Consider the following 13,551-nt stretch of genomic DNA (forward strand, 5'->3'; position numbering starts at 1 on the left):
TTTCTTATCTCATCAGACGAATACTCTTTAACAATTTACACCTGAAGGAATCGAGTGAGGAGAGTCACAGGGTATGATACTACAGGAAAACATTCAAAGGAGGCCTGATGCTAGAGAAAAACCTCTGTGGATGAACTTCTGAGGCATGAGGGTAGCACGAATGTTGAAGCTGTAGCTGGGAGGGATGCATTGCTTATGAGGCATCAATAGGGAATGCTGTTGTGAAATAGGAAAGGTCTTTTCTTAGGCACTAGCTTAGGCATCTGTCCTGGTTTTGGCTGGGATACAGATAATTTTCTTCCTAGTAGCTGGTATCATGCAGTGTTTTGGATGTAGGGTGGGAATAATGATGATAACACACTGATGTTTCAGTGGTGGCTGAGCAGTGCTTACACTAAGCCAAGGACTTTTCAGCTGCTCTTGGTGCCGGGCCAGCGAGGGGTTGGGGGTGCTGGGAGGGGACCCAGCCAGGAAAAGTGACCCAGAGTGGGCAAAGTACATCCATACTTTATGGTGCTGCTAAGCAGTAAATCTGGGAGGGTTGGCAGGGGGTCTGAGGAGGCAGATGCTGCTCAGGGTCTGTCTGGGCCTTGGTCAGCAGGGGATGAGTGATTGCCTTGTCTATTCTGGTCTTGTATATTTTTCTCTGTTATCTCAAGTGGAGATAACAGAGAAGCGCTGGAGATAAAGGCAGCCCACTGGGCAAAACATAAGCTGCCCACATGAGGAAGGCAAACCCAGTAATTCATTCGCTGCTTCCCTTTGGCAGGCAGGTGTTCAGCCACTCCAGGAAAGCAGGACTCATCTTGCGTAATGGCTTTTTGGGAAGACCAAGTCTATTGCTCCAAATGTCCCCCACTTCCTCCTTCTCTACCCCAGCTTTTGTTCCCGAGCATGATGCCATATGGTGTGGGACATCTCCTTGGTCAGCCTGGGCCAGCTGTCCAGGCTGTGTCCCCTCACAGCTCCTGGGGCACCCCAGCCTCCTTGCTGGATGGGCAGCACAAGAAGCAAAACCAAGTCCCAGGCCCTGTGTAAGCACTGCTCTGCAACATGGTGAAACATTGCTGTGGTGTCACCACTGCTTTCATCAAAATCCAAAACACTGCATTGTGTGAGCTTCTACAAAGAACATTAACTCACTCCCAGCCATATCTATGACACTTTATCATAACTGTTATCATTATTTTCCACAACAACAACATCGCCTCCAACTTTTTGGAGTGATTAAGATGTGTCTCTATTGTGCTGAATGGCAGTGAGACCCAGAGTGAAAGCAAGAAAAATGGGGAAGGTGATGGACACATCTCAAGAAGGGAGAACAACAATGCCCATGTCCAAATTTCTGGAGGATCAAATTAAAAAGCTTTCTGCTTCCACAGCTGCTAAAATTAAAACCAAAATAAGACATTATTTTCAAGATTTTTTTTCGGGAGGAGGGGCGGGAGGGGGACTGGACTTTGAAAAGATCCAGGACAACAAACCAAGCTATTTCCTGGAACAGCAGCATGGAAAATTGCCCATTCTAGTAAAGAAATCCTTACAATCAGTTCTCTGGCTCACTTGAGCAAAATACGGGGAAGAGGAAGTGCTGAGGTAGGTTTGGGCATTTGCAATCCACTGTTCCCTTTGAACGTGCTACTTGCTCCATCGAAGTCCCCAGCTTTTGGCAGCTGCCCCCTCCAAGGAGTGGCTCAGCGCCGACACAGTCCCGGCTGTGCAGAGCCTGCGTGTTGAGGCCAGGCAGTTCATCCACACTGGGGGAAGTGAGTTGGGATCTTTCAAATCGTTTGTGGTTGAGCCACTGAGGGAGTATTGGTTGAGGTGATCGCTGGGTTTCTGCTGTAGTGAGAGTCCCAGTAGGCACAGTAGTAGGTAGCAGCAACATCTGGAGCTATGTTTTTTATTGTAAGAGTACAAATTTTCTGTTTAGAAACCCTTTCAATTGTATACGTGCGCCCTTGGAAGCTCTCATCCACTGCTGTTGTCCCTGTTGAAATGTAGAACATCCGCTCTGGAGCTTTATTCTCCTTCTGCTGGTACCAATGAATGACGATGCTATCAAAATTTGTAGAGACATCTTTAAAATGACAATGCAGACGTGTACTTCCTTGAGATTTGGTGATGGATATAGGTGTCTGTATGGGAGTTTCCTGTGCAAATCCATCTATGAGAGAAAAGAATGAAAGAAGAGAGGAGAGGAGAGGAGAGGAGAGGAGAGGAGAGGAGAGGAGAGGAGAGGAGAGGAGAGGAGAGGAGAGGAGAGGAGAGGAGAGGAGAGGAGAGGAGAGGAGAGGAGAGGAGAGGAGAGGAGAGGAGAGGAGAGGAGAGGAGAGGAGAGGAGAGGAGAGGAGAGGAGAGGAGAGGAGAGGAGAGGAGAGGAGAGGAGAGGAGAGGAGAGGAGAGGAGAGGAGAGGAGAGGAGAGGAGAGGAGAGGAGAGGAGAGGAGAGTTTATATCACGTTATTAATGCCAATCTGGGATTTGGGAAGATATTCCTTATCAACGAGGAAAAGTAAGATAAACTAGGAGGGACTTACAAGACCAAGTGGTTGTGGCCACCAGCGCTGCCAGCAGCAGCATGTTGGCGTGTCCCACTCAGCTGTCTCAGAGCTCTCTGTTCTCCGAGTTGCGACTTGCAGAAGGAAACTGTCCCCGGGGCAGGCTGAGCTGTGCCACGTGGGAGGAGGAGGTGCCTCCCTCGGGTGGCAGCTGGAGAGCCCCTGCATCGAGCCACAGGGAAGTGTCCCCCAGGCTCCTCCTGGCAGCACCGGTGGTCAGGGAGCAAGGGCAGTGCAGTGGGAAACAGGAAGAGTTTTTCCTTAGAAATACTTGGGCATTGCAGGCACCATGTTCTCATCACCAAAGTGTTTGTCAGTGGTATATGCAAGCGTCATCTGGAATGAGGGTCCATCAGCTCTGGGGAGGAAACGACTCGTTTGGTACACCCAAGGGTAGTGCCTCAACTCCGTACCATTGCTGGGTGGGGATGGGGAGGGCAGGGAACAGGGGGTTACTGCTGCTCAATTTTTTTAGCAAAAATACACCACTGCAACAAAAATGCAGAAAGGTCCATACCCAAGCTACTATCGACCTCAGCAGAGTCAGTGCAGTCCTTTTGTGGGACCGGAAAACACCCAAGGTGCCTGGAAATCTGCTCATTTCTCCCGCATCAGAAGACAAAGCAAGTGTGGGAGAGACTGACTCCTGGCTTATGAGAATTCCTAGCAAGGCATGGGGCTCTTTCTCTTATTTCAGCTGTGTTTTGACTGAATGGTCTGCCTTGCAAAGGTCTGAGCTCTCATAGTGACTGCCAGTCCAAGGGTGGCTTCTTGCTCCCACCAGCTGCAAAATCCTGTTCCTAAAACAAAGTGTGAGAAAAGTGGGAATCTGGGCCCCCATTCCTTGTTCCCGTGTACCTGACTCTTGAAGGGAGAGCACAGAAGATGGTGAATGGGGGTAGGGGTGGGAGAGGAAAGTGTTTTTAGTTTCCATTTCATTTCTCAGTGTGTTAGACTTCTAGTGATAGGCAATAAATTTTATTAGTCTCTCTACCTTGAGTTTCCTTTACACATTACGATAATTGGTGAGTGATCTCCTTGTCCTTCCTAAACCTCCTCTTTGTAAAACTAATACTTGAAAAAACACTGATCTTCAGATTAAAGTTCTGCATTTTGGATTACTGTTTGGTTTACTTTGAAAAGCTCCAGGACAACATACTGAGTTATTTCCAGGAACAGCAGAATGGAAATAAGCCCCTTTCCACTAAAGAAATCCTTACAACCAGTTCCCTGCCTGACTTGAGTAAAATCAAGGGAAGATGAAGTGCCAAGGCTGGGTTAGGCATTCGCCTTTCACCGTTACTTTTGCACATGCCACTTGCTCCGTCGAAATCCCCAGATTTTGTCAGCTGCCCCCACCAAGGAGTGGCTCAGCACCGAGTCAGTCCTGGCTGTGCAGAGCATGCGTGTTGAGGCCGGGGGAAGTGAGTTGGGATCTTTCAAATCGTTTGTGGTTGAGCCACCAAGGGAGTATTGGTCAAGGTGATCGCTGGGTTTCTGCTGTAGTGAGGGTCCACATAGGCACAATAGTAGGTAGCTGTGTCATCTGGAACTATACTTTTTATTATGAGAGTACAAATTTTCTGTTTAGAAGCCCTTTCAATTGTATAAGTGCGGCCTTGGAAGCTCTCATCTAATATTTTTGCCCCTGATGAAACAAAGAACATCTACTCTGGAGCTTTATTCCCCTTCTGTTGGTACTAGTGTATTCTAGTGGTATCAGAATCTTCAGAGACATGTTTAAAATGACATTGCAGGTGTGTTGTTCCTCCAGATTTGGTGATGGATATAGGGGTCTTTATGGGAATTTCCTGTGCAAATCCATCTACGAGAGAAGAGATTTGAAGGCACTTGAAAGGAATTGGGAAGGGAAGGGAAGGGAAGGGAAGGGAAGGGAAGGGAAGGGAAGGGAAGGGAAGGGAAGGGAAGGGAAGGGAAGGGAAGGGAAGGGAAGGGAAGGGAAGGGAAGGGAAGGGAAGGGAAGGGAAGGGAAGGGAAGGGAAGGGAAGGGAAGGGAAGGGAAGGGAAGGGAAGGGAAGGGAAGGGAAGGGGAGGGGAGGGGAGGCGAGGCGAGGCGAGGCGAGGCGAGGCGAGGCGAGGCGAGGCGAGGCGAGGCGCGGGAATGTTATTAACTGCCAAGCAGGGATTTGGGAAGATATTCCTTATCAACGAGGAAAAGTAAGATAAACTAGGAGGGACTTACAAGACCAAGTGGTTGTGGCCACCAGCGCTGCCAGCAGCAGCATGTTGGCGTGTCCCACTCAGCTGTCTCAGAGCTCTCTGTTCTCCGAGTTGCGACTTGCAGAAGGAAACTGTCCCCGGGGCAGGCTGAGCTGTGCCACGTGGGAGGAGGAGGTGCCTCCCTCGGGTGGCAGCTGGAGAGCCCCTGCATCGAGCCACAGGGAAGTGTCCCCCAGGCTCCTCCTGGCAGCACCGGTGGTCAGGGAGCAAGGGCAGTGCAGTGGGGAACAGGAAGAGTTTTTCCTTAGAAATACTTGGGCATTGCAGGCACCATGTTCTCATCACCAAAGTGTTTGTCAGTGGTACATGCTAGTGTCAGCTGGAATGACATCCCTGGTCATAAGGACACACCGATTCTGCTCGGAAACCCTTTCAGCTCTGTACCTGTCTCTTTGAAAGCCACTTTCCACTGAAGTCTTCCCTTCTGCAAAGAGCAGTAGCCTCTCTGGAGTTTCATTCTTCTTCCATTTATGCCAGTGTAAGACAGTACTATCAAATGTTGTTGGTAAGCTTTTGATTTCACAGGACAGTCATGAAATTTTCTTGAACTTGCTAATGGATATAGAATTCTGTAAGGGAATTTCCAGTGAAAATCCATCTATAAGTAGAAAAGAGGTAGAATAATCTTGTAAGTTGGAATTTAGGAATTTAGGAGTAAGTGCAGCAATGGGCACCCTCTGAGGAAAGGTTACAAAGTGAGAAGGACAGGGACCTGCCACTGTTTCTGCCTCTGTGAGAGCAGATTTAAGAAAGTGAAAAAGAAACTCCTGCACAACAGCAGCTGGGAGAGCGGGGAGAGAGCACCAGCCCTGCAGCCCCCCAGGTGAGTGCAGCAGGAGGGCAGGAGGTGCTCCAGGCAGGCAGCAGCAGTTCCCTTGCAGGCTGTGGAGAGGCCCCTGGAGGAGCAGGCTGTCCCCCTGCAGCCCATGGGTCCCACATGGAGCAGATCTCCACGCTGCAGAGGAGGTGGTTCATTTCAGCAGTATTCAATAGCAGGTCTTTTGCTGACCCTTGGGCCACAGGCTCAGAAAATACCAGAACTGCTGAGGTTGTCAAGGGCCTCTTAGGGCCCCCAAGTGCAACCCTGGTTCAAGCAGGGTCGCCTAGAGCAGGTGGCCCAGGACTGTTTCCAGTGGGTCCCCATGGAGGCTCCACCTCGCCTCGGGACAACCCATTCCAGTGTTGGACTGCCCTCATGGTTAGAAAGGGTTTTCTTGTGTTCAGATTGATTTTCATTTCATTTGAGTTTCTGTTGGTGCCCATTGCCTCACAGGGCACCATGTGAAGGAGCCTGGCTCTGGGCCCTTTACACCCCCTTCAGGGATTTATAGACATTGAGGGGCTCTCCGGTCTGAAGAGTTCCAGCTCTCTCAGCCTCTCCTCTTAAGACAGGTGCCCCAGTGATTCATGGAAGAACTCAAAGCAAACGAGTTATAAAGTAGGTATGTAGTTTATTTCAGCGCCGGGCACATGTGGGATAGTTCCCAAAGGCATGGGCACCTTAACATGGCAACTTGCTTTGGTTATATGCAGTAAAAAGTTACATACGCTTGAAGTTTTCAATACGCCTATACATATTCATAACCTATCCCCGCTTTGTATTAAAATTAGCTCCAAGGAGTCATTTCCATAAACTCCTCCCATCTGCGCCTGTGCAGTGCCTTCTGGTGGTGGTCATCGGGGATTGTGGGGATGAAGGCCGATAACTCCTCTTCATCACCACTGGTTGACCCCCTGCCTTTGTACAGACTCAGCTGCTCCTTGGCTCTTGTCCAAACCACAAGCTCGGTCTCAGGTGGTTTTTGAGACAGGTTCTCCATTTTGTCAGGAAACATCTTCTGTGAGGGGCCCCAAGACTCCTTATTTTGGCTAGTAAGAAAAGACACTCCGAAATATCTACTTCAATGCGATTAAGCAAGCCCCCATTCTTTCTTTCCTGGCTTTAATAATTATGATTGTTTTATTTAGAAATCATTAATGCGATTAAGCAAGCCCCCATTCTTTTATCCCTGGCTTCATCAGTCCCTTCATGAGCCCAGAACTGGACTCAGCTCTCCAGGTGGAGCCAACCAAATGCCAAGCAAAGGGAAAGGATCACCTCCCCCAGCCTGCTGGCAGCACTTTGCCTCATGCAGCTCGGGGTACTGACAGCCATCTTGGCAGCAAGGGCACGACGTTTACTCTCATTCCTTCACTAGACATCCAGCCAGGTCCTTTTTTGCATAGCTGTTTTCCTGCAGGCTGGCTGCAGGGATCCCAGGATAGACCTTCACTGGAAATACAACCCATCTGTGCTCCCTCCCTTCCCTTGACGTTGTTGTTGTTTCTTTTTTTGCTAGCTCAGACCATGTTGGGAAAGCATCCACCTTCAGCAAAGACTGTGTAAGCAGTGCTGCCTCTCTTTGTCATCACCCACAGGGGTGCTCCTTTGCCCCACCCCAGTGCATTTTGCCCGCGGAGGCTGCAGCGCACTGCGTTTCTTGCCTGTTCTATTTGTCAACTCTTCATACTTCCTTCCTCAGTGGAAGGGATGCCCCAGGAGGGACGTTTGAGGAGCTGAGAGGCGGCTGCAGGAAGGTAATGTTGGTTCCCTGCATCTGAGAGGACGCCTGCCACTCAGGCTGCAACCGCCTTTCTGTACAGGCTGCCTACGATCGTCTCGCTCTGTGAGACTGCCAGTAGGCACAGTAGTAGGTACCTTCATCATCCTCACGTATGTCTTTGACTGACAGGGTGCAGGTATTTTTGCCTCTTTTAGAAGAGTGGTACTTGTCCTTGTAGGAATCCTTGTCGTAGGAAATCTGTGCTGTTGAGGTCACATACAGAAGCCGTTCGGGAGCCCTGGAGGGTATGTGTCGGTACCAGTGGATGTAAGCATCCTGGAAGTCATCTATGCCCTCGACTTTGCAATCGATCACTGCTGTCGAAGACGTCCTTTTGGTGAGAGATGGCTGACGCTGTTGCAGCAGCACTTGTGCTTGTCCATTGGACAGGAGAGAAAGTAATACAACGAGCACTGCCAGCCGCCTGCTCATGGTCGTATGCATGAGAGCCGCTTGCTGCTGCTCCCCACACTGCCCTCCTGAGAGGGGGAACGCGTGTGACCAGGCTGCAGCCAGGGCCAGGACCGGCAGCGGCAGCATCCCGATGGCGCTCGCTCACCTCCGGCTGGGGGAGAAAGATGCTGCCTCTGCAGCAGGGCCAGGGGGCTGAGCCTGAGGAGAGGATGTGACTCACTTGGGGGCCTTGGGGAGAGGGGCCCCAGGAAGCAGGCAGGTAATGCTGCAGGAAAGCAGCGCTGCCAAACCCTGCTGAATGGTAGCGGTCGTTTATAGTCTGGAGCAACCTACTGCTGCGTTCAGAGGAGTTGGAAGCTGCTACGCAGTACCTGGGCTCAGAGGCTTTCCCAGCTGAATAGGGGCACTCTGCTCTTGTACAGCTGTGCCAGGTGTCTGAGCTTTCCCTCTTCTGCGAGGTGCGACTGATACGTCAGTGCTACATGTGCGGTAAGGTTTTTCTTCTTCCTTTTCTCTCTCTCTCCTGCCATACCTGGGGAAATCCCCTTTTTGTTGCTGAAGTGAAATGACTTCTCTGCTGGTGCCAGCCACAGAGAGCATCTGGAGAGCCTGCACCAGCCCTGCAGCGCCTTTGATGTCCCGCTGCCTGAGAAGTGTGCTCGATGGGCTAGGGGCTGATGGGGAGGCAGGGTGGGCACGTTTCTTGAGGTTTTGGGCATTTCAGGGTATGGTCCAGGAAGCGGAGCACATCTTTGTGCAGGCTGCCTATGGCTCTCTGCTGCTGTGCATCCCACCTGGCGCAGTAGTAGGTACCAGCATCTCGCAGGGTGACTTTGGTCACCGTCAGGGTGCAGAGAGATTTGCCCACGTCCTTCTCAATGCTGAATTTCCCCTCATCTTCCCGGTTCGCAAGGAAGAGCGTGGATGCCATGTAGGCAACGCGCTCGGGAGCTGCCCCAGGCCTCGTGCGGTACCAGTGAATGAAAGCTTTGTCAAAGTCAGGGACGGAGACGTGGCAGGTGATGAGCACCGTTTTGCTTTCGGGCTTGGTGACGGATACCGGGCTTTGCTGCAAGGCTCGTGCAGGACTGCCTGTAGGAAAGCAAGAGGGAAATGAGGAATGCAAGGCTGAAGCAGCAGCAGAGCTTCGCCCGGGACGTGCAGGCAGTGGGGTGAGCAGGGCACGTACAAGAGAAAGCAGCTGCCAGGACGAAAGATCTCAGCAGCCACATGGTCGCTGACCTCCGTAGGGCTTCCATGCGGGGACAGGCTCGGAGCCAGCTTCGAGCACTGGCCAAGCGGATCTGAGCAGGAAAAACCACTTGTCTTGTTGACGTGCAATGAGGCTGTGCCAGCTGCAGGTGGGCCAAAAAGTATGTGGGGGCCTTTCTTTGCCACGTCTTCCACCCTCGGGAGTCCCTGCAGGTGTGCCCAGCCAGGCCAGCAGGAGCCTGCAGCCAGGTGAGGTTTGCAGCCCTCACCCGCCTGTGGTGGGGAGCACAGCCTGGGTTGTGTGCCGGCTGCCTGAGGGTTTTCTACGGCTGTGCTCTCCCAGTAAGCACAGTAATAGGTGGCTTCCTGCTCCTTTGTGACTCTTTTTATTGTGAGAGTACAGATGGGCTCCGTCTTCTTCTTCTCAGCCCCAAAAGTTTCCCTGTAGGACTGGTCGTAGTACGCAGCCGCCCCTTTCTGCACATACAGAAGGTGCTGTGGGGCTTCCCCGGGTTTCTGCTGGTACCAGTGGATGTAGGCATTGGGAAAGTCTGACCCCGAGAAGTGGCAGTCGATCCGCGCAGTGCTGTATGCCACTCTGCGCACGGAAGGTTTTGGCTGCCGGAGGATTTGCGCGGCTCCATCTGCAAGGGAAAGCAGAGGAACAGCACTGCAGTGACAGCAGGAGCGACCCCCGGGGGCTCCCTGACCCCGCAGCTTGCACCTACGACTTACAGGAGCAAAGGGCTGCAGCAGCCAGAAGCACCTGCAGCAGCAGCATGCGTGTTGCACGACGTGGAGTCTGCCTCCGTGACCTGGCCTGGGCAGAGTGCGTCCGTCCCTGGTCCCTGGCGAGAGGGAGGGAGGGAGCAGGCGCTGGAGGGGCAGTAAGGAGTGGCTCAGGCACCTGGCACCCAATGGCAGCTCCTCTGCGTGGCTCCAGCTCCTGGGGGCCAGGGGTCTCCTTGCCCCTGGGAACCTCCCTGCAAGTGCTGGTGCCCTGCAGGTGGATGCCACTGCCTGTCGCAGCTACCCGAATTCAGCCCGGTGTGAGCAGCCACAGCTTGGCTTTACGGCAGCTGCCTCGTGGCCAGCTGAACGCACTGTAGCACGGTCACAGGTGGGTTGCTGCAGCAGCTCCTTGCCCACTCATGGATTTGTGCCTCACTTTTAGCCTGGGTTCCTCTTGCTTCATCTCCACCTGGGTATATCTTTGCTTGTTGGAGGGAGAGACGAGATAAGAGAGCTTCCACCTGAAATCCCTCTTCCTGTGGTGGTGGGGGTAGGAAGAGTAGTTTCCCCATGCTGCAAATGATGTGGCAATGCTTTCAAACTGTTACTGAAAGCTGCAGTAATTTAAAAGTCAGAAATATGCAGCAAAAGCATGCTCAGCCCTCAAATAAGCCTTCTGGTCCCTGGCCCTACCCCTGCCATTTTCCACATCCCTGAGAAAGTGGCCTTTCTCTCTACCCATCAGGGGCAGCTGTCTTTGTACTTAGCCACCTCCCATGGTCCGGGTGCCACACTAGAACTGAGCACCTGGGATATGTGTCTAGCTCACTAGCTTAAACAGAAATGCTTTCTAGTCATGACATCTTCTGGACATCGGTAGCGATACACTCACATTCCTATTTTTAGTTTCCTCTTTATATTTATAAACATCTGTCTATGTCTTGTGCTTATTTAGTATCTAATTTTCTCATCAAGCAGTGTTTGATTCCCAAATCTGATGCTGCACATGGGCCTACGAATTTTTCTATCATCTGGCATTTATCAGGCAAGCCCAAATCTCATGATTACACATTCAATACCAAGATCTGAACACGTGCTGATGAGCAACCCTCTGCCCGGCTTGACGCCATCTCCACTGCTTCCCCATTAAGAATGTCTCAAGAATAGGCTTTATAATGGCAGTTTCCTGATGCTGATGCTGCCACATTCCTTTCTTGAAGTACAAACCAGTTGCTTACTCAACACGTAATTTTCCCAACCCTTTCAAGTAAGTCTCCCAATTTATGCCCCTAGATCGATGGGACTTTCTCACTCCAAGTCAGAGGGAGTCTTCCCCCTCATCTCAGTGGGATTTTGAAAGCACTCAAGCTTTCAAGGGAAATTTTTCTTCAGTTTTCTGTGTCAAACCACGGGCTTTGAAAAGCTCCAGGACATCATGCTGAGTTATTTCCAGGAACAGCGGCATGGAAGATTTCCCCTGTCCAGTAAAGACATCCTTACAACCAGTTCCCTGCTTGAGTAAACCAGTTTCCTCACTTGAGTAAAATCAGGGGAAGAGGAGGTGCTGAGGTTGAGTTAGGCATTTGCCCTTCACTGTTCCCTTTGCACGTGCCACTTGCTGCGTTGAAATCCCCAGCTTTTGGCAGCTGCCCCCTCCAAGGAGTGGCTCAGCGCCGAGCCAGTCCCGGCTGTGCAGAGCCTGCGTGTTGAGGCCGGGTGGCTCATCCACGCCGGGGGAAGTGAGTTGGGATCTTTCAAATCGTTTGTGGTTGAGCCTCTGAGGGAGTATTGGTCGAGGTGATCGCTGGGTTTCTGTCATAGTGAGAGTCCCAGTAGGCACAGTAGTAGGTAGCTGTGTCATCTGGAACTATGCTTTTTATTATGAGAGTACACATTTTCTGGTCAGAAACCGTTTCAACTGTATACCTGCGCCCTTGGAAGCTCTTATCTGCTCTTGTATTCCTTGTTGTAACGTAGAACATCCACTCTAGGGCTTTATTCACCTTCTGTTGGTACCAGTGAATTATGGTGTTATCAAAATTTGCAGAGACACGTTTAAAATGACACAGCACACGTGTACTGCCTTGAGATTTGGTTATGGATACAGGGGTCTGTATGGGAATTTCCTGTGCAAGTCCATCTAGGAAAAAATAAAAAAAAATTAAAAAAAAAAGAGAGAAAAGGATAAATTTATTTAATAAGTCAGTGATAGTCAGTGGTAATTAGTGACTGGGGAAAATCCCTGTTAGTACAACCATGTATGCTGGTGAGGAAAATGTGGATGAAGTAAGAAGGACTTACCAAACCAAGCTGTGGTGGCCACAAGTGCTGCCAGCAGAAGCATGTTTGCTGGTCCCGCTCAGCTGAGACTCAGAGGAGAGGGAAAGACCCTTGATGGGGACAGGGTTGAGTGGGAGGAGCAGACGTCTCCAGCGATGGCTCTTCTGGGAGTAACAGTGTGGGGCTAGGTTTGCAGAGAAACCACTGCAGCCTGGGAAAGGGCTTAGACCTGGGAATGCTCACGCTGCTGAGGACGTTGTCATCCCATCAGCTTTTCAGAAAGACTGGTAAGTCCAAGGAGCATGGCATGTGGCAACTTGAGGCAGAGCTGCTGAGAAGGGGTTGAGAGTGAGAGCAGCTGCAGCCATATATCAGGGCGTGAAGCTCCCAGCCCAGAGGCCACCCTGGTGGGCGTTGAGTGTGTGCGGTCCCCCGCAGTGGCAGGAGGCATGTCCCCACCCCGTCAGGGACCATGTCTTGCTGCCTCAGCCTGGCCACCCAGCTGCGGCCTGCCGAAATGCCCCTGTGCCTGTGCTGCCCCCACTGCAGCAACTCGTGGGGATCAACCTGCAGCAACCACAGCAGCATCCCCAGGAGCAGGAGCCTCGCCTGTGGTTTTCTGTGGGGAGGAAATGCACAGATGCAGGGCTTGGGTTTTGAAGCTGAGGTGAGCTGCAAGCACTTCTTGGGAAAAAAGGCTGGAAGAGAAAGGCAGAGAAACATGTCCCAAGTACAGTACTCTGCATGTCCCCCTCTCAGACATGGTGAGGTTGCCATCAGCCCATTTCTCCAGCCTGACAAGGTGTCTCTGGATGGCAGCATGTCCCTCTGGTGATGACAGTAGAGGTCTAGCATGACCCCCACTCCTCCCAGGTTGGTGTTGTCTACAAACATGCTGAGGGAACACTCTGTCCCATCATCCAAAGCCTTAAGGAAGATGTTAGACAGGACTTGACCAAGGGCTTTGTGCCACTGATCACCACCCTTGGGGCCCAACTGCTCAGCCCATCTTTCGGTCTCCTCGTCCAGCCCCTCACACCAACAGCCTTTCTCTAAGACTCTTACAGGTGACAGTGTCATGGGCTTTAAACAAGTCCCCAGACTATCTGCACTGCTCTCCCCTCATCCAGCAGGCTGGCCATTTCATTGTAGAAGTGTATGGGATTGGTCAAGAATGACTTCTCTGTGGTGAATCCATGCTGAGTACTGCTGATGATCTCCTTGCCGTCTGTCTGTTTGTTGGAGGCATAGGCCATGGCTGAGGACTTCACTTCTCTTCTGGACACCTCAGCAGAGAAACTATGATGATAAAGTGGCATTTCTGGTCTGTTGTAGGACTTTGTAGAGACTGAAATGCCAAGGAAGACAGTAGGAAAGTGGGAAGGAAAGTCTACCAAATCATGCAGTCTTCTCTCCTTGTTTCAGACACACGTCTTGTTTCAAGAGAGAGCACCAAATATGTAGAGATACATTGCTGTTCTTGCTCCATGGATTCAATAAAGAATTGAA

General features: G+C 51.3%; 2 protein-coding genes and 1 gene segment (V, D, J or C); all 3 read right to left on the minus strand.

The window, feature by feature from the left end:
• TARP (TCR gamma alternate reading frame protein) overlaps positions 1-2,618 on the minus strand; it is a 62,158-nt gene extending 59,540 nt beyond the window's left edge. Inside the window, 2 exon segments of the mRNA NM_001310822.2 lie at positions 1,855-2,167; positions 2,540-2,618. Coding sequence (NP_001297751.1) covers positions 1,855-2,167; positions 2,540-2,582 — 356 coding nt within the window. The 5' untranslated portion in view covers positions 2,583-2,618.
• Positions 2,619-6,216: 3,598 nt separating this feature from the next.
• On the minus strand, positions 6,217-8,288 carry LOC101804790 (T cell receptor gamma variable 3-like). The segment is given in 1 exon segment: positions 6,217-8,288. A coding segment is annotated over 1 exon segment (495 nt).
• Positions 8,289-8,506: 218 nt separating this feature from the next.
• LOC113842721 (uncharacterized) lies at positions 8,507-11,038 on the minus strand. The gene is made up of 3 exons (XM_038174965.2): positions 9,766-11,038; positions 9,008-9,674; positions 8,507-8,910 (listed from the first exon to the last, which is right to left on the minus strand). The coding sequence occupies exons 1-3, from the start codon at positions 9,809-9,811 to the stop codon at positions 8,817-8,819; spliced, it is 807 nt and encodes a 268-aa protein (XP_038030893.1). The 5' UTR covers positions 9,812-11,038; the 3' UTR covers positions 8,507-8,816.
• Positions 11,039-13,551: the final 2,513 nt, after the last annotated feature.

This window comes from Anas platyrhynchos, chromosome 2 (assembly GCF_047663525.1).
Source record: "Anas platyrhynchos isolate ZD024472 breed Pekin duck chromosome 2, IASCAAS_PekinDuck_T2T, whole genome shotgun sequence".
NCBI lineage: Eukaryota > Metazoa > Chordata > Aves > Anseriformes > Anatidae > Anas > Anas platyrhynchos.

Bases quoted from the DNA above. Each gene is read 5' to 3' on its own strand.
- LOC113842721 (XM_038174965.2), bottom strand. From the start codon at position 9,811: ATGCTGCTGCTGCAGGTGCTTCTGGCTGCTGCAGCCCTTTGCTCCT. The intron at 9,675-9,765 runs GTAAGTCGTAGG...TTTCCCTTGCAG, and splicing joins TGCTGCAGCCCTTTGCTCCT to ATGGAGCCGCGCAAATCCTC. The intron at 8,911-9,007 runs GTACGTGCCCTG...GCTTTCCTACAG, and splicing joins CCTGGCAGCTGCTTTCTCTT to GCAGTCCTGCACGAGCCTTG.